At 53.5% G+C, this 19966-nt stretch overlaps 2 protein-coding genes across 2 annotated transcripts; one reads left to right on the top strand and one right to left on the bottom strand.

Moving 5' to 3' along the window:
- The first annotated feature begins 2971 nt into the window (after positions 1–2971).
- Positions 2972–15068, top strand: Tfip11 (tuftelin interacting protein 11). The gene is made up of 13 exons (XM_090320356.1): positions 2972–3056; positions 3958–4178; positions 5760–5913; positions 6129–6285; positions 7756–7883; positions 8150–8302; positions 9617–10144; positions 10225–10331; positions 10466–10634; positions 11593–11836; positions 12213–12355; positions 12660–12825; positions 13917–15068. Exons 2-13 carry the CDS (start codon positions 3967–3969, stop codon positions 14270–14272), a joined length of 2517 nt encoding a protein of 838 aa, XP_090176482.1. The 5' UTR covers positions 2972–3056; positions 3958–3966; the 3' UTR covers positions 14273–15068.
- Srrd (SRR1 domain containing) lies at positions 14486–19927 on the bottom strand. Its single transcript, XM_090320360.1, has 7 exons — positions 19703–19927; positions 17892–17932; positions 16623–16882; positions 16432–16530; positions 15341–15495; positions 14998–15043; positions 14486–14731 (listed from the first exon to the last, which is right to left on the bottom strand). The coding sequence occupies exons 1-7, from the start codon at positions 19855–19857 to the stop codon at positions 14489–14491; spliced, it is 999 nt and encodes a 332-aa protein (XP_090176486.1). The 5' UTR covers positions 19858–19927; the 3' UTR covers positions 14486–14488.
- Positions 19928–19966: the final 39 nt, after the last annotated feature.

The raw sequence follows: 19966 nt of genomic DNA, 5'->3' as shown, positions 1-19966 counted from the left end.
TATGCTCAGGCTGGCTTGTTAATATGATCCTGCTTATCTCAGCCTGTCATAAACCTTGGGGTGACAGTCACACAACACTGCACCCAACTCTGGATTGAAAGTGGGGAAGGGATCTTACTAACATCTGCCTGATGCCTGATCTGACCTCAATCCTCCCCTTTTCAACCTCCCAAGTGCCTAGTATTACAGGCATGAGCCACTAGCACCCAGCATGCCTCAGTATTTTTGAGAGTGCCTACCTTAAGGACCATGCCAGAGGCCTGCAGAACCTCCCGTCCCAGCTTTCTAAATATGGGACAGCCTTCCCAAGTTCCTCACAAAAGTAGGAGCCTTCTGTCAGAAACAGAGAGGGAAATCAAACCCGCTCATCTCCACTGATCTGGGTTTTCACTTCTGCCAAGTTCAGGATACCCGTCTATATTTTTGTAACCAGCTTCGGAATGAGAACAAGCCATGTGCCACTGCAGCATGTCACTGTCCTAGAAAAACTACATGTGCTAGACTTTAAATATAACCACATGGAAATGCCACTTAAGGTTTGTTTCTATGGTACCATCCTATTTAAAGTGGGAACTGAGTGAGCGGGTCCCAGCTCTTTGGAGCCATGTAGAAACTGCTGTATGGTGTAGATTTATTTATCAAGAAGTAGTTAGTCATGCCTGTAATCCTAGCTTCTCTCCAGGAGGCTGAGATCTGAGGGTCAAGGCTCAAAGTGAGCCCGGGCACAAAAGGACCTGGGACTCTTCAATTAAGCTCCAGAAAATGGGAACTGGGGCTTGGCTCCAGAGTAGGACAGTAGCCTTGAGCTGAAGAGCTCCAGGACAGTTCAAGTCCCATGATCCACCAAAGAAAAAAGCAGGAGGGTGAACAATGAGAGGGTGATGGAGTCCATCTTCAAAGGTTGCAGGAGGAGCATCATAAGCAGAGTGGTGTGATTGTAGTCTTGAAGCCATACAAATTGCTGTTACCTCTAAGAAGAGAACAGCCATCATATACCACCCAGGCACATGGTTACAGAAGCATGGAACTGCAGGTCTGCTCTGGGTTCCAGGCCTGGCTCTGTTCTGTGGTGCTGGCATTGCCCCCTTAGCCCTGGCCTCCATCATCTCTTGAAGGAGAGGTGGGGACCAGTGAGTGTTGGAGGACTCCACCACACTCCTGCCTACCAAGAGGCCTCATTGCCTGGCAACCCCTGTGGGAAGGCCACACATCTGAGGACCTCATTGAGATTCTAGACCTGGGTCCACATGTTTCCAAGCCCCAAGCATGGTGTTTTTTTGTTTGTTTGTTTTCTGAGAAGCAGACAAAATGAATGGATACAGGGTCCTGAAATGAAACCTCTGGTTGTTTTCCCTTCTTGCTTTGCAAAAAGGCAGAGCATTGGACCTCAGAACTCCTGGAAGGAGATGAGGGAGGGGGTCACTGATCATTGGTGCTGTGAGGACTCAAGGACTCAGTACAACCCTGAGCTTTAAAATAAGAATAGTCATTGGTCATTTACTAAGCTCTTACTATGTAGCAGCTTTTTTTGCCGGTCCTGGGGCTTGAACTCAGGGCCTGAGCACTGTCCTTTGGCTTTCTCAAGGCTAGAGCTCTACCACTTGAGCCATAGCACCACTTCCAACTTTTTTCTATGTATGTGGTACTGAGGAATCAAACCCAGGTCTTTGTGCATGCTAGGCAAGCACTCTACCACTAGGCCAAATTCCTGGCCCTGCAGCAGCTTTTTGTTCATTACATGACACTTTTTTTTCTTTCTGGTTGTTTTGGAAACCACCTCTCAGATAATCACTGTAAAGTTCCCCCCAATACTTTGGGGAAACAGGTACAGAAAGATGAAGTAACCTGCCCCAGACCCTGTAGCTACAAAGCTGAAATGTGGTGATTTGCGTTTCATGAAATCTTCACTCCAGAGGCTTCATTAAAAAACAAAAACAGAAAAATCCTGAGCTGGGCAGAGTTCCTCACACCTGTAATCCCAGCTACTCAGAAAGCTGAGATCAGAGGATCTGAGGATGCCAGCCCAGTAAGGGAAGTCTGTGAGACTTTGATCTCCAATTAACTACCAAAACCCAGAAGTGAGGCTGAAGTGCTAGAGTATCAAAAGGCCCAGGGAATGCACACCCATCTACAGCCACACCCACACTCACACCCACACACACACAATCCCAGGGTCTTGTTCCCCTGAGATGTCAGGTCTCTAGTTTCAAAGATGGTGTCTTTGAGTCGGGCGTGGTGGCTCACACCTGTGATCCTAGCTACTCAGGAGGCTGAGATCTGAGGATCAGGGTTCAAAGCCAGCCTGGGCACAGAAGGACCTGAGCCTCTTGTCTCCAACTAACCTTTAGAAAATTGGTAGTGGGGCTTGGCTCAAGGGTAGGGCGGAAGCCTTAAGCTGAAGAGCTCAGGCAGGCTCAGGGGTAGGGCGGTAACCTTGAGCTGAAGAGCTCAGGGACAGCGCCCAGGCCGAGTTCAAGACCCACGATCTGGAGTCCAGCAAGCCGGCACTCCGTCCACTTCATGCAGACCAGTGAGGGCTCTTTATCTAGACGGGTGGAAGGAAGCTGATGGGAGTTGCAGGAGGGCGCTCGGAAGTCCAGATCTGCCCGCGGCTCCGGGCCCTGCAGCCTAGGCTGGGCGTCTCCTCTGTGGTCCTTCGTGGACGGCCTGAGCCCCCACTCCCACAGGCGTCCCCCCGTCTTCCCCGGCCAGCCAGGTTCTACCCTCCCCATTTACAGACCGACAGTTCCCGGGCCCAGGCGGCTCAAGACCGTCTTCCCGGACTGCGCGTGGCCGCTGGCAGCGCAGGCGAGGCGGGGCAAGGTCAAAACGTCGCCAAAGCCTCGTCAACTCAGGCCGCAGCCACCAGGAAGCCTCCGGGCCTCGCGTTCTGCCGCTGCCATGGCAACAGGCGCGCCGCCGCGGCGGTCGTAGACGTCACTTCCGGCGCGCCGGCCCGGCACATCCGGGTCCTCTGCCGCCGGGGTGGTGGAAGTCTGAAGGCTGGGGACGCGCAGCGTTGTGGAGCGCGGAGGACGACCTGCACCCAGAGAGAGGTGAGCGTGGGCCGAGCGCGCGGAGAGGCCGGCGGCGGGGCTTCGCAGGCCGTTCTGCCGGGCCCCGGCCTTCCACCCGGACCGCCGGGCTGGGCGGAGCCGCGGCCCGGGCGGGGCGCTCCGGGCTCCCAGCCGGGCCCGTGGGTCGGTGGGCTTGCTTTCCCGGCCGCGCGCTTCTGATCTCGGGTTCGTGGCCGCAGGAAGTGCGTGCGGGGAGCAGAGCCTCTCTCCGCTGGCTGGGGCCGCCTTTGTGGTGAAGGGAGTGAGCGTTAGCGATCGTAGCGACGGGTGAGGCGCGCCGAGCTCACAGCCCCGAGTTCGAATCCCAGCCCTGCGGACGCTCGGTGTCGGAGCGTACATAGCACGCGAAGCGCGAGAGCGCCGGGCAGCGGGAATACCTTTCCCGCGCAAACCTGTCATTCCAGGCTTTTGATAGCAGTGTAGGTTCTCTTCGGCTACTTCCTGCCAGCCAGGGGCGTTGACATTAGGGGTAGAAGGCGGAGTTGTCCCGCCTGGGAGAAGGCAGCAAATGGAATTGTTCCTTGGTACTGAGCGCGCGTATGTATCCTTTGATAAGATCTGAAAGAAACCTTTCAAGCCAGGGGCTGAGAGGGCACATAAATAGCAGAAGAAAAGGTTCAGGGCAGAAGAAAACACATCAGGGGGTGTGTATTCCAAGCCACAGTGGTGTAAACGTTAAAGGAGTGTTCATGATTATTTCCACCTTCTGCCCAAGTACTGATGATTTTCTGGACTAGGATTTTAATGTCTGCTCTTGAATGGTAGCAGTAGTGTAATAGTGGGCTTTGCATTTGGAGGAAGTTCTGGAGTCTCCCAGGGGATCCTCCTGTGGTGCCCTGGGAATTGCTCTAGTCGGTGCCCCTTTTGTCCCTTTGTTTAGTGACTGGCCATGTCACTGTCCCACTTGTACCGGGACGGAGAAGGCCGAATGGACGACGACGATGATGACGAGCGGGAGAACTTCGAGATCACTGACTGGGATCTCCAAAATGAGTTCAACCCCAACCGGCAGCGCCACTGGCAGACCAAGGAAGAGGCCACCTACGGGGTGTGGGCCGAGCGGGACTCCGATGAGGAAAGGCCCAGCTTTGGAGGCAAACGGTACTACTGCTTGTCCTAGGCTGTTTGCCCTCTCTCCAGGGAAGCAGGGAGGTAGAATTGAGGGAACGGTCCCTGTAGGCTCTTCTGTGGGGTTGAGTCCCAGCTATCCCGTCAGCTGTCAGGGAAGGTGTGAGTGTCTATGCCATCTGTGTGTAGGTCCTGTCTAGTCTTCTTATGCAGGTGAGCATGCCATTCTTTACCAAGTTCAGCAGCAGCTGTTTATTGGGCAATATCTGGGCCTGGCTCCTAGGTCTCATGCTCTTACTTGGCTTTGCCTTCTTGGAGCCCTGACTCTGGAGGATGACACAAGTGTTAATCAGGCAGTGCTATGGGAATATTGAATCACTTTTGATATTCTGCTCGTTTTTATAAATTATCACTTTATTTCAACATTAGATTTGATTTTTCTATGTTTTCATGTCCTAGGGCTTGAACTCAGGACCTGGGTGCTGACTCTGAGCCGCTGTGCTTAAGGCTAGTCCTCTACCACTTGAGCCACAGCGCCACCTCTGGCTTTTTCTGAGTGATTTATTAGAGATAAGAGTCACAGACTGCTGGGCTTGGTGGCTCTCACCTGTAATCCTAGCTACTCGGGAGGCTGAGATCTGAGGATCAAGGTTCAAAGCCAGCCTCAGCACAAAAGGACCTGAACTTCTTGTCTCCAATTAACCTCTAGAAAACAGGGAAGTGCAGCTTGGCTCAAGGGTAGGGCAGTAGCCTTGAGCTGAAGAGCTCAGGGACAGCATCCAGGCCTGGTTCAAGCCCCATGACCCACACACACAAAAAAAGAGTCACAGACTTTCTGGCTTTGAATCATGATCCTCAGAGCTCAGCCTCTTGAGTAGTTAGGCTTGCAGGACCGTGAGCACCTGGCTCTTGGAATATTTGTAATTATTATTCTAGCTTCATATAATCTTAATGAATTTTACTTGTATTTTTTTTCTTGTGTGGGGGTGTCATGGGGCTTGAATTCTGGGGGCCTGGGTACTGTCCATGAGCTCTTCAGCTCAAGGCTCCCCCCTACCCTTGAGCCATAGGCCCATTTCCCAATTTCTAGAGATTAGTTGGAGATAAGAGTCTCATTGCTTTGTAGTACCTAGGCTGACTCTGAACCGAGGTCCTCCAATCTCCTGAGTAGCTGGGATTACAGGCTTGAGCCACTGCACCCAGCACTTGTATGGTTTTTGTGCATCAGAATTTCTGTCTACTCCTGTTTAGTATTTTATATAGTTGGAATCATGTCTAAAACAAATACATGTAAAGGTAAATGAGTTTTGGCAAGTGTACATGGAAAAGTGAGATTTTCACATCACATTTTGAGTTTATAATACACTGCACTGATTGGGGTAAAAGTCTGCAGCTAAAGATCTGAATTGATCTCATCATATTTGTCATCAAATATTGATCACAGGGAGCCAGCTTTGGGCCCTTTTGATTTTCTGACATATCAATAAATGTGCTGCTCTTTTAAAGACATCCTGTGAGGTACTCCAAATCTTAAGAGTTTTCTAGTGAGCTATTTGCAGGAGGGGTTGCTGTGAGTGTTCCTTATGGATCTGGGGGCTGGGTGTCTGCCTGCAGGGCCCGCGACTACTCTGCACCTGTGAACTTCATCAGCGCTGGGCTCAAGAAAGGGGCAGCCGAGGAGGCAGAGCTGGAAGATTCTGACGAGGAAGAGAAGCCTGTCAGGCAGGAAGACTTCCCTAAGGATTTTGGACCAAAAAAACTGAAAACGGTAGAGTCCTGTGTGCAATGCTTTCCTGGATGATGCTCCTCGTTGGCTGTTTGGTCCAGGCATATCCTGGGTGTATATGGAAAGGCTAGTGGGCACTGGGTACGCAGCCAATTTCTACGTCAGTCCCTTTCCTGACCCGTGTCACTGACTGCCAGGCTAGATTTTTCTTCTTTCTCTTTTTCTATCAATTCAGTCTTGGCTTTTCTTCTTTGCAGGGAGGCAACTTTAAGCCCAGCCAGAAAGGCTTCGCGGGAGGGAGCAAGTCTTTCATGGACTTCGGCAGTTGGGAGAGACATACGAAAGGGATCGGGCAGAAGCTTCTGCAGAAGATGGGCTATGTCCCTGGCCGGGGCCTGGGGAAGAATGCGCAAGGTAAGTCCAGGCCAGAGTCCTCCATGTTCAGGCCTGGTGGGGGCTCCTCCCCTCTATAAAGCACTGTGGCCACTCGAGTGCTTTGTCAGCCAGAATCGTGCTCCTTCACCACCTTGCTGTCTCACAAGCAGGTTTCATGAGACACTTACCTGAGGAGGAGGAGGAGGAACCTGTCTGTCTCTGACACAAAGGCTGCTTTTATGACCTAGCCAGTGTTTGTTAAAAACTGAACTTGATACCAACATTTAAAAATCAGACATCATCACCTAAAACTCTAGGTTCTCCTTTGTAGTGCTTTTTTTTTGGGGGGGGGGGGAGCGGCAGTGGGAGGATCCATGGGGCTTGAACTCAATCTGGGCGCTGTCCCTGAGCTCTTTAGCTCAAGTCTACCACCCTACCCTTGAGCCAAGCCCCAATTCCCATTTTCTAGAGGTTAATTGGAGATAAGAGTCTCAGGTCCTTTTGTGCCCGGGCTGGCTTTGAACCTTGATCCTCAGATCTCAGCCTCCTGAGTAGCTAGGATTACAGGCGTGAGCCCCCCGGGAAGCCATCCATCCGGCCGGCCGGCTCCTTGTAGTGGGTTAGCTGTGTGTAGTTGTCTCTGGCATTGTCTATAGCCTTCACCTGGAAGCAGTCCCTGGAGTGCCCAAGGCTTTCACCTGGAAGCATTCTCTACCACTTACTGTTACTTGCCACCCCACCGCTCTGTTCATCTTCATGAACTTTCCTGGGCCCAAAGGGACCCAAGCTTGCATTCCCTACTCACAGGGTTTCCATCTTGTGGAAATATCAGTGAGTCACTGTACATAGCTTTATCACTGGCCAAGATAAGTAGCCAGCATTGGTCAAGCCGAGCCAATCCTGTCTTGCTTCCCTCTCAGCCTTCTCCCATCCTCACACCACCCCAGCCCAACTTAGCACCCGTCTTTAGGATCCAGTTGTTTCTCACGAGCCAGCACCTCGTGACGGTATGGGAAGTGTTCTAGACCAGCAGCTGGAAAGAACGTGGAGGTGGATCCTGTAACTGGAATTTCTGTAGCACTGAGTGTGAGGAGCGGAGTAGAAGTCATTCAACTCTGCGGTCCTGCCTGTAACTGCTATCAGGAGAAAGCTTAAGTTTCTAGCAGTGCTCCGACGGTATAAAAGCCCCTCCTAGGCAGGCCAGCCACTGGCAAGCTTTCTCCAGTCAGGATAGTTATTTCCTCTGGGTTTTCCCACTTGCTGTGAGACACCTGCTCGTGCTGGAGTGTAAGGTTCTGTTCTGTGATTTTCCTTTGTGGACGACTTGTACTCTTCCCACCCACAAAAGCAGTGAGCCGGGGGGGAGAATGGACACTTGCACACACACACAAATGAGCTGAATGTGCCAAGGCGCTGTGGCAGTGGAGAGTCAGGCTCTGAATTTCCCGAATGTGATCCACACCCCCACGCCACTGAGCCTGAAGCCCCTCTTCTTTGTGTTTCTGTCAGGCATCATCAACCCAATTGAGGCCAAGCAGAGGAAGGGGAAAGGTGCAGTGGGGGCGTACGGCTCAGAGCGGGCCACACAGTCCCTGCAAGACTTCCCAGTGGTGGATTCCGAGGAGGAGGCCGAGGAGGTGACTGGGCCTGGGGGAAGGGGTGGGTGCTGTCCTCTGACCACTTGTGTACCCCCCAGCTTATAGATCAGGTTCTGGGATGCATAGGGTTGTGGCCCAGTGGGTGGGCATAGGCCCCAGGTATGGACTCATGGAACCCGGGCCGCTATGGTGTGCTGAGAAGTGGCACTGGTAGCTAGAAAATGCCTGGATACAGCATTTATAATAGGGTTGGGGGATTATGCAGCGGCATGGCATGTGGAGACTGATGAAATGCCTGTGCCCAGGAGTTCCAGAAGGAGCTGAGCCAGTGGAGGAAAGACCCCGGCGGGAGCAAGAAGAAACCCAAGTACTCTTACAAGACGGTAGAGGAACTGAAGGCCAAGGGCAGGGTCAGCAAGAAGCTTTCCGCCCCCCAGAAGGAGCTTTCTCAGGTCAAGGTATGGGCCTGATGCTTGTCTGTGTGTGCATGAGTGAGTAGTGTATGCATGGGCCAGTACCAGGGCTTGAACTTTGGACCTTGTATTCTCAGTTGGCTTCCTTGCTCACAATGAATGCTCTACCACTAAGTCACATCTTCAGCGTGCCTTTTTTTTTTTTGCCTGTCCTGGTGCTTGAACTCAGGGTCTTGGCACTGTCCTTGGGCTTTCTCAAGGCTAGCACTCTACCACTTATGCCACAGCACCACTTCTAGTATATAGTGCCAAGGAATTGAACATGGGGCTTTGTGCATGCTAGGCAAACACTCTACCACTAGGCCACACTCTTGGACCCAATATGGCATATTTTGCTCTGCATACTTTGGAAATCTCACCTGGGCTGGATTCAAATTACATTGCTCCTGGTCTTAATCTCTTGAGTAGCTGAGTTAACAGAAATGAACAGCCAGTGTCTTTCTTACTTAAAAAGAGCAATTCAGGGCCAGGAGTTTGGCCTGGTGGTAGAGTGCTTACCTAGCATGCATGAAGACCCAGATTTGATTCCTTGGTACCACATACATAGCAAAAAAAAGCCAGAATTGGTGCTGTAGCTCAAGAGGCAGAGTGCTAACCTTGAGGAAAAAAGTCCAAGGACAGGGCTCAGGCCCTGAGTTCAGGCCCCCAGGACAGCAAAAAGAAAAAGAAAAAAACAAAACAAAACAGAGCAGTGCATAGGGCATTTACAAAATAAACAGGAACTGTGTGCTGGGTGTCATAGTTTGCTCATACCTGTCATCCCAACAACTCAGGAGATGGACTCAAGGCCTGTGCTTGCCTGCCTGCCTGCCTTCCTAGCTGATGGCATAAATAGAATATCGGTCCAGGCCCACCCAGGCAAAAATGTAGGACCTAAAGCACAAAGAGCTGGAGACTTGGCTCAAGTGTAGACTGCCTAGTAGACAGAAGGCTCAGAATTCAACTCCAAGAAATCTCCCCTTCCAGACAAAAAGGAAAAAAAAAAATCAAGACATGGAAGCTGAAATAGGAAACAGTTACCCAGTTTCAAGGCCACAGTCTGCTGCTGTTTGGCTCTTCCCTGCCTCTGCGCATGTGCATACGCCCTGTATTCCCCATGCCATATTTTGGTCACATGGTTGTGGCACCTGTGCTCAGCATCGCCCCTACCTCTGCGTCCCCAATACTTTGTCGACATTTCACCAGTTACCTTGGCTGGCTGAACTGTACCAGCCCAGTGCAATCCCATGCTAAGAACACTGGCCTCTCTAGAAGCTTCCCTGGGCGGCAGCCATGCTCAACCACCCCCACCTCCTCCAGGTCATCGACATGACGGGCCGGGAGCAGAAGGTCTACTACAGCTACAGCCAGATCAGCCACAAGCACGGTGTGCCCGATGACGGGCCGCCCCCGGCCACCCAGCTGCCTCCGCTGCCGGGCAAGGAGACCAAGGCACCCGGCTTCGCGCTGCCCGAGCTGGAGCACAACCTGCAGCTGCTCATCGAGCTCACGGAGCAAGAGATCATCCAGAGCGACCGGCAGCTGCAGTATGAGCGGGACATGGTGGTCAACCTCTCTCATGAGCTGGAGAAGATGTCTGAGGTGCTGGAGCACGAGGAGCGGGCCATCTCCAACCTCAGCAAGGTGCTGGAGATGGTGGAGGAGTGCGAGCGGCGCCTGCAGCCGCACTGCCCCGACCCCCTCACGCTCGACGAGTGCGCCCGCATCTTCCAGACCCTGCAGGACAAGTACTACGAGGAGTACCGCATGTCGGACCGCGTGGACCTTGCCGTGGCCATCGTCTACCCGCTCATGAAGGACTATTTCAAGGAGTGGGACCCCCTCAAGGTGAGCGGGGCAGGGGTGCCACCTCAGGGGACAAGGTGGAGTGGAGGCTTGGAGGGCCGCTGACCTGCTCGTCTCCACAGGACTGTACCTATGGCACTGAGATCATCTCCAAGTGGAAGAGCCTGCTGGAGAATGACCAGCTCCTGTCCCACGGCGGCCAGGACCTCTCAGCTGACGCCTTCCACAGGTGCGTGCGAGAGGCTCCACTGCTCCCTGCCTGCCCTGGGGTTTTTAGGTCACCTTCTGTGGCCAGTTAGTTCCTCAGTCTAGAGGTGGCGATGGGCTCACCCACCACCCTGCGTCCCTCTGCTCGCTCCACAGGCTCATATGGGAAGTCTGGATGCCTTTTGTTCGAAATATCGTCAACCAGTGGCAGCCAAGGAACTGTGAGCCAATGGTGGACTTCCTGGACAGCTGGGCGCACATCGTCCCCGTGTGGATCCTGGAAAACATACTGGACCAGCTCATCTTCCCCAAGCTGCAGAAGGAGGTGGGCTCGGGGCCACTCTCAGTCCTCTCCTCTTCCTTACCTCTGCTGTGTGGCCTGTCAACTCGGCTGTCACCACATCACCTTGCTGTCCCACTGCTCCCAAACCTGCCCCAGGGCGAACCTTTTTCCTCATCCTTCTACTTTTCTTTTTGGACAGGGTGCTGGCCTTGGGCTCTTTGTGTGCAAGAACTACAGCACCACTTCTAGTTTTCTCATAGTTAATTGGAGATAAGGGTTTCTTGGACTTCCTTGCTTGGGCTGGCTTTGAATTGCAGTTCTCAGATCTCAGCCTCCTGAGTAGGATTACAGGCTTGAGCCGCCAGTGCCCAGATCTTTTCACTTTATTTTTGAGTTAGCAGGGTTTGTGTGTGTGTGTGTGTGTGTGTGTGTTAATTTTAAACCCTACTGTTACTGTCTTTAGTGGTACAGATGAATTTAGGGGCATCTTGATGGATAGGTCTCCCCATCCCTCCCATCTATAGCTCATTTTTTTTGTGTGGGTCATAGGGCATTCTGCCTGGGCACTGTCCCTGAGCTACCACCCTACCCCTGGGCCTGGGCGTTGTCCCTGAGCCCTTCAGCTCAACGCTACCACCCTATGCTTGAGCCAAGCCCCCTACTTCCCATTTTCTAGAGGTTAATTGGGGATAAGAGTCTCATGTTCTTTTGAACCTTGATCCTCAAATCTCAGCCTCCTGAGTAGCTAGGATTATAGGCGTGAGCCACTGCGCCTAGCCTCCAGTTTATAGTTTCTTGATGTTTCATCAGTGAAACCAGATATGTTCATGTGTGATCTCACACATGGATGGGTAGACTTGTTTGGCCAGTGGCTGTTCAGGTGAAGTAGCGTGCATGCAAGATGCCTGCCTGGCAGCTCAGCTGCCATTGTGTCTGGTGGTTCTCCTTCAGGAACAGGGGTAGCCGGTAACTACACTGTCATTGTCCCCTCTTCCCGCAGGTGGACAGTTGGAACCCACTGACAGACACAGTACCCATCCACTCGTGGATCCATCCGTGGCTGCCTCTCATGCAGGCGCGGCTGGAACCGCTCTACGCGCCCATCCGCAGCAAGCTGTCCAGTGCCCTGCAGAAGTGGCACCCCAGTGATGCCTCCGCCAAGCTCATCCTGCAGCCCTGGAAGGACGTTTTCACCCCGGGCTCCTGGGAGGCCTTCATGGTGAAGAACATCGTGCCCAAGCTGGGTAAGGAAGGAGGAGCACGCACGCATGCATGCACGCACGCCCGCCCGCCAGTACGCCAGTGGATGGAAGCTGCGGCTCACAAAGCAGGATTTCCCGAGGTGCTCTGCACTTAGTGCTGTGCTCTATAGCAGCCACTAGAATCTCCAGTGAGGGCTTACTCACTGCCCATGGTTTCCTGATGGGGCCCTTTGGGCCTTCTGGTGCCAGGATGGCCATTTGTATCTTGAAATGGCAGTGGTATTTGATTCTAAATGACTAACAAGTCATTTCTGGGTAGGAGAGAACCTGCGTCTCTTGACTTTTAAGAAAGGTCAGAGCCTGCAGGGTTCTGGCGATTGCTCTGCCTGTGTGGCTGAGCCCAGGCACTGTGTTGCAGGAATGTGTCTCGGGGAGCTGGTCATCAACCCCCACCAACAGCACATGGACGCCTTCTACTGGGTTATGGACTGGGAAGGGGTCATCTCCGTCTCCAGCCTGGTGGGGCTCCTGGAGAAGCACTTCTTCCCCAAGTGGCTTCAGGTAAGCCTCATGGTCCACATTGCTGTGTGGGGTGACAGAGTGGGCCTGATAATGTTCAGTGGTCTTGCTCAGGCCTGACAATGGCTGTGTGCTAGACATGTGTCATGTGCCAATGGCCGGGCCGTCCAGTCCTCCCAGCCCAGTGCTGAGGCTAGCTTTGGTGAGTTTGGAAGGGAGCAAGGTCGCCATTGCCGAGCTGCCTCCACCTCCCTCTCTTCAGAGCCAGGCACTGTGCTCCTGTGAGCTCGCAGAGGCATCGCCATCGACCAGGGTTAACTGTTGCCTCCCCTTTGCTGTCTGCCAGGTGCTGTGCTCCTGGCTCAGTAACAGCCCCAATTACGAAGAGATTACCAAGTGGTACCTGGGCTGGAAGTCCGTGTTCTCAGACCAGGTTCTGGCTCACCCCGCAGTCAAGGACAAGTTCAACGAAGCCCTGGACATCATGAACAGGGCCGTGTCCTCCAATGTCGGTGAGTAGACGCTGGTCCCTGTAGGCTGTCTGATGTCTCCTCTCTTACCTGTGGCAGCTTGTCAGCTCACCCTGCTCCCAGATCCAGTGTGACTGGGGGGCTTTGTTCCCAATGGGAGCTGGGTTCTGATGACCCTCTAGCTCTGCGTTCCCTTTTCACACACCATGCCATGTGGCTCAGAGTGGCCAACTACTCACAGAACAGCTTCACCTGCGTGTGCACAGCGCAGTGCCTGGCCCTGGCGATAGGATGGACTCTGGCTCTAGGTGGCCGCCAGCAGACAGTTCACCCTTCCCTCTACTCAATCACCCACTGTTAAGTCATCCCACCTAGGTTCTGAGTGACATGTGATGTGTCCCTGGCCCCATGCTAGGGTGCTAACCCTTAGGCTCTCACTGCCAAGTCACAACGTTGACACTACTAACCATGTCCAAGCTCAGGGACAGCTTCCCTTCCCCCCCTTACCCTATGAACACAACCTGAGGGCACCATCACCGCAGACCTCTGTTTTTAATTTTAATTTTTATTTTGCCGGTCCTGGAGCTTGAACTCAATTCCTGGGTACTGTACTTGAGCTTTCTCAAGGCTATCATTCTACCCTTGAGCCATAGCAACCACTTCCAGCTTTTTTGTGTGTATGTGGTACCAAGGAATGGAAAACAGGGCTTTGTGCATGCTAGGCAAGCACTCTACCTCTAGGCCATGCTCCTGGTCCGTGACAGACTGTTTAATGAGGCAGGAGAACATCTGTGCTGCTCCCTACCAGACTTCCTCAGCCACCCAGTTGGGTCCCCAGCTGTGCCTTCCCTCTTGCTCCTTTAAGCAGTAGGTCCTCTTTCTACCTGGGCAGAAAAACAAGTACTCAGAGCTGCCTGTGACCCTAGGAGGGTGGGGTGGGGGAGTAACTGAAGGCCAAGGGCTGCAGTTCTGATTCCTCTACTTTAGCCAGAGGCCCACACCCATCCTTGTAGATCTGTGTTAGCACCTGACAGCCTTGAGGCTGAGCTGTACAAGCCTATCCAGCCTTGGGCCAGGTCCCTCCCCCGAGGCCTTTCCTCACCCACTGCCTTGTCCCATCTCCCGTGATGCAGGGGCCTACATGCAGCCAGGAGCTCGGGAGAACATTGCATACCTCACGCACACAGAGCGCAGGAAGGACTTCCAGTACGAGGCCATGCAGGAGCGGAGGGAAGCCGAGAACATGGCCCAGAGGGGCATCGGCGTAGCCGCCAGCTCTGTGCCCATGAACTTCAAGGACCTCATTGAGACCAAGGCGGAGGAGCACAACATCGTCTTCATGCCAGTCATCGGCAAGCGGCACGAGGGCAAACAGCTGTACACTTTTGGCCGGATCGTCATCTACATCGACCGGGGTGTGGTGTTCGTGCAGGGAGAGAAGACCTGGGTGCCCACCTCCCTGCAGAGCCTCATTGACATGGCCAAGTAGGCTGCCAAGGCACCGGGCCAGTGCCAAGAGAGGATAACTTGTGAATAAACTGTCCAAACTCGTCTTTGGAGGTAGCTCTTCTCTGTTCAGGACACACACTCTCGAGACGGACATGGGATGAGTTTCAGCAGCAAGATGGCATTGGAAGACCTCACTGTCCCCAAACAAGACAGCTACCCACAGGCCACATGTGTGGCCCTGTGTGAGCAGCCTTTCTCAGCATGGCCCCTGTGCTGTGGCACCGGGGCTTGGGCTGGCAGTGGCCAGCTGGGCGGGCTTCTTCCTAATGATCTCGAGGTCTTCACAGTCCTGGTAATCTGGCTCCTCCAGAAAGTCCCACAGGTCCCCGGGGAGTTGCTCCAGCCTCAGCACTGGGAACCAGTGCACGGAGGTGTCATTGAAGGTGTCTGCATACCGCGGGGTGTGTGGAAGCTGCAGCTCCTCCAGGCCCCCCAGGATCTGCGTGCACAAGTCCAAGTGAAGCACTTGTGAGTCCCCAGCGCACCCTTGAGCTGGTGGTCCTGGCCCACTCGTCAGCCTGCTGGCCTTTGCAGCAGTGAGGACAAGGGTCTCCCGACGTGACATGGAGGCCCTAAGGACTGTGGGCATGGCGCACACCAACTGAGAAGGCACGGAGAGGTCCTGGCTTCGGGAACACAGGGACTGCCCAGCTGTGGGAGAGTTCTTCCCGCCACCATGCCTCCCAGCCTTCCCTCAGTGCCTACCTTTGCGACATACGGGTAATTCTTGTGCAGAACCCTTGTCAGCGTCCTAGAAATAAATACCATCAGGAGGAGTCAACGTGAAAGCCACATGACCTGACCTAGCAAGGGCTTGGGGAGACAGGGACGTGGGGTGGCTAAAAGGTAGATGATGTGACACAGGCACCGAAGCCCTGTGTCTAGAAATGCCACAGCTGTGCAAACTTCTGCCTGTCCAAAGAGCAGGGAGAAAGGACTGGTGAACAGATTGCACAACCTGTGCCAGCCTGACTGGGACCCACATCTGTGAGCCCTTCACATTTCTGGTGTGCAGCAGCTCAGCCTCTGGGGGACCCACTCAGCTCACCTGTCCCTGAGGCCCGTGAAGCTGTTCCCAATGACCACCATCTTGGAAAGGGCGGCCACTGACCAGTTGCTCCATAAAAGGTTGTTGTACAGGGCTGTCCCGCAGTGTGGCATGTAGAAGATGGTGGGCTGGTCACACACACTCCGCTTCCCTTCCTGTGTGCGGCAGGCACAACTGTGAGCCCCACCCCTGACTCCTCACAGTTGTAGGAAGCAGCGGCGGGGCTGATACCAGGGGATGTCAGGTGGGACAGAAAGCTAAAAGATGCCTATACATCTGTGCAATTACACAAGACTGTGTGTGTGTGTGTGTCCCTGGGCACCATGTTCCCCACTAACCAAGGGGATTTTTGGGCAGGGGGCAATGGTTTCGGTCCTTTGCAGTCAGTCACATCCTGCTGAATCCTAGCATAGCCTGGTCACCTCTGGGATCCCTGAGGGGCACTGTCACGCTTCGTGTGGCTCACTGGCTGGCCCTGCATCCTGTGGTGACTGTTCCCTAATGTCAGTGCTCGATTCATTTCTTCTCGGAGGGCTCAGTGCACAGGCGACAGGAATCTAATGGTGGCTGGGCGTGGAGGTCCTGCCTGTAATCCCAGCACTGGGGAGGCTGAGGCTGGGATGGCCACAAGTTTGAGCTAAACACTATCTCAAAACACCCAGAAGCTGGCCACTGGTGAGGAGTGGCAGCTTAGTGGATTAGAGGACAAGCTAAGAGACTGGTGAGGAGTGGTCATTGTCACATCAAAAAACAAGTTAGAGACCTTTGCTTCAGGAGACCAGGATTAGAGTCCCTGCTCCCAGGTGTCTGCTCAGACTGGCTATGCCTGGGCCCTGGGCCAGGCTCCATTCCAGCACCAAAGACCTGGCTTGGGGTCTCCAGGCTGCCCCAGCAGCAGCCATGGATTGCACATTCCACACACTCAACTTCAAGCTGTGTGCATGTCTTCCTAGCATGTGCAGTCACAGGTGATTGGGACAGGTCTGCCCAGGACAGAGGAGCGGCCCCAGCTCAAGGCCAGCCTGTGACTGTAGACCTAGGATCAATCTGCTCTTCCACAGCCCCCTCCCTTCCTTTCTAGAACCACACACCTCGTTCTCACTGAGAACAGCCAGTCCCAGAGCGCTCAGAACCGCAGTTTCAAGCTGGCTAAACAGAGGATCATAGACCCAGCAGTGGTTTCTGGGGATCTGGAGGGAGGGGGGCGAGAAAGAGTTACTTCCACTGAAGCACATGGTGTGCAAGTCCAGGGGAGGAAGGGGAAAGGGGACACCAGGTTTACCTGGCACTGTTTCAGCAGGAGGAGCAGAAACGCCAGCTGAGTGCGGGCTGTGATGCAGGAGGCGAAGTTCCCCAGCCCATAGCAAACACACCGCACCCCGCAGGCACCTGAGGCCAGGCTCCCTCTGGAACCACCGCCAGCAGCCCTGGCTGACTCGGCTGGTGGTGAGCGAAGACACAGGTTTCCAAGGGCTTCTGAGAGGTTCTCTATTGGGGCCTTCAGTTGTTGCAGCTGCTTTGCAAGGCACTGGCTGATGGGTTCTGAAAGAGCAGGCCCCCAGATGCATTCAGAAGGTACACTCCAACCCCAGGAGCCAATCACCCAGCAAAGTGGGCCCCAGACAAAAGTTATTTAAAGCCAACCTTTTAGATGTTAAGTAGTTTAGCAACACTCCTAGTACATGCAGGCTAGGCTCTGAAATGTCTTTAATAGAGAACTAAAAACACACAGGAAATGTGTGCAATGAAAACAAATCATCTCATGCACATGTAGGTTTATTTGTCCCTCTTTTCACTGTACTGATACTGACTGTAGGTGGACAAACCTGTATAAAAGAAGCCAAAAACCATACACTTCAATGGTAAGGTTTGGACTTTGTCTAAGTAGCCAGTCTATTTTCTCATAAGAACCTAGGTTAGGAAAGTTTCCTCCTAGAATGACTGACACGTTCACAAAAGCAGCAAAACAAAAAACAGCTCCTTGCTGATCAGAGAATCTTTTTGGAAGACAGCCATTGGATGGATGAAAACTTAAGTCACCAATCACCAACATGGTTCACTTAACCCTTTCACCACTGGCAATACATTCGGATAGATCATACTAAGCTTGGCAAAAGCTTTGTGCAAAAAGTGATTCACTGCAATTATGCATAACTAAAACACAAAGGGAAATGCCTATGCAATAAAAAGGTTGATGAAGGTGTGTTCTCTGTGTGCTAAATACAAACATATGGAAGTTCACTCAGGGAAAAACAGCTGGGGCAAAGTTTCAGCAGGAATGGGGCATTTCTTGCCTCTGCAGTAGGCAAATACTGCTATAAGCACTTAACTACCTGTCACTGATAAAATTACACCACAGTGATGCGTGCCATGATGCCTGCGATGGAGCTACAGGGTCAGCTTTAGTTCAGTATCAGGAGTAAGTCAGCCTCAGAACCCAGCACAAAGCAAGCGGTATGAAGCACCATGTCCTCAGATGAAAACAGCATTCCCTTCTCAGTCCATATTCAGGCCCTCCTCCCTCCCATGCCCTCAGCCAGGGGGCACCCACCTAGTGCTGAACTCCAGAAATCAGAGATAAGCAGGTCATTCCTGTGGAGAAAAACATAGTAAGATCTCCCAATAAATTTACAGCTGAGAGCCTGAGAATGACATGATGTGCCACCTGACACAGGGCCCGCCCTCCTTGAGGGATGGGAGGGAATGGATGAGGATGGGTACACTTGTGGAGGTCAAAAAGGGCTTCCCGTGGGCACCCCCAGGTTCCCAGGGAGGGATCTGATTTAACATGGCCTCACAGGTACACAAAACCTGCAGACTGAAGGGTGGCTTAGGACTTTGATCCAGTCTTTCTAGCCTCAGCTTCCTCATCAGAATGAGGGAAGAACTGTACCTACCATGCAGTGACAGGGCAGAGTAAGTAGATTAACACGCACACTTAACAGGTACTCGAAAATGGCTTCCCCTGAGGGGCTGGAGGCATGGCTCAGGTGGTAGAGCGTCAGCCAATGAGTGAAAGAATCAGATCAAGAGTTTGAATCCTGGCCTGGGACAAAATAATAATTCTAGAGAAAAGCAAAACGAGACAAAACGAAGGGTTTGGACTTTCTTTATTCAAGTCAATTGATCTCCACAAGTCCAGAGCAAAACAAACTCAACAGTGAATTGGAATCAATAAGCCATAAGTTTGAGACAGCTTTCAGGAGGCTCAGAGAGGAAGGGAGAGACAGTCCAGAGACTGCCCACATTCTTAAGGGGGTAAAGGAGTCCAATGTCTATGAGAGGGCTTTGGAAACTGGAGTCTGCAAGCAAAGTGCCAGGCACTTGCCCATCCAGTGGTGATCACAGCCCACAGGAGCTCCTGGAGATTTGGAGTCAAGTGGGAAATAATGTCAAGGGATGTAGAAAATTGCTTTTTCTGGATCAGCCAGGAATTTCTAGTCACAGGTGACCTTTGGGTAACCCTGACTCCAGAGGTGAGGAACCAACAAATCTAGCCTAATTCCTTCCCCCTTGTGATGGCCCTTCATACACTGATCTGATGTGGAGCAGTGCTAAGGCTGTTGTTTACCTAGTGTCGATCCTGGAATTTTCAGGGTCTGAATGTGGTCTCTGGGCTGTTTTTGCTCAAGGCTAGCACTCAACCACTTGGGCCACAGCTTCACTTCCGGTTTATTTGGTAATTTAGTGACGGTAACAGTCTCACATACTTTCTGGTCGCAGCTGGCTTCCGATCACGATCCTCAGATCTGAGCCTTCTCCATAGCTCGGATCACAAGCGTGACCTACCGGTGCCCAGCTAAAGCTGTTATTTAACGAACCTGACTAGAACTACAAGTAAATAAAGGTGAGAATACATAATAACAACAGTGGAGAACATTAATGAGGGCTTCCTGTGCTGAGAATGGATCGTGCAGGGAAAGCTATTGGAGGTAAAGAGGGAGGGGGCAGAAGAGTCCAGACTAATGGAAAGGCGAGTTGTGAAGCCACTAAAGCCTGGGTCTGAGATCTGGTTCCACACATTACACTGGTGGCACCCGAGGGCTACGTTAAGCAGCGTTAGGCACCGGCGGATGCCGGTGATCGCGTCCTCACCGGGCTCTTCCGGGTGGGCAATGCCAATGAACGGCCCTCGGGCATCAGATGCTGCTCACACCGGCCCGGATCGCGGCTCGTGCAAGGGGCTCGCTGTACGACCATAAGCCGCGGGGTCCTCGAGGTCACATTTCCACCCGTCCCCTCCAAAGAGACACTACGAGTCTCTCGGGGCCGCCCAGCTCCCACGCAGCCGCCGCCACTGCCACCTCGGCCGGGCGCGAATCCCAGCCCGCGACGGCGGCCCCCCACGCCGTCAGCACTCACTCGGCCTCCCGGAGGCGAAGAAGCACGCCTCCGCAGTCCGCCTCGACCTCCGCCGGCCCGCCTCGAGCTTCCGAGGTGCTCCGCCGCCGCGCCGCCGAGCGAGGCCTCCTCCGCGGGGCCACCGTCAGCCAGGCCTCAGCCTCGGCCGCCGCCATCGGCCTCTGACGTCACCAGCCCGCGCGGCCGCGGTCCACGCACGGGGGCGGGGGGCGGCGCGCTGGTGACATCATCTCCGCGCGCCGACGCACCGCGGCCCCGGGGGCG

The sequence above is a fragment of the Megascapheus bottae genome, chromosome 28 (genome assembly GCF_031878675.1).
Source record: "Megascapheus bottae isolate mThoBot1 chromosome 28, mThoBot2.hap1, whole genome shotgun sequence".
NCBI classification, from domain to species: domain Eukaryota; kingdom Metazoa; phylum Chordata; class Mammalia; order Rodentia; family Geomyidae; genus Megascapheus; species Megascapheus bottae.
The sequence above is the reverse complement of the archived record's forward strand: the minus strand, read 5'-3'. Positions and strand labels throughout refer to the sequence as shown.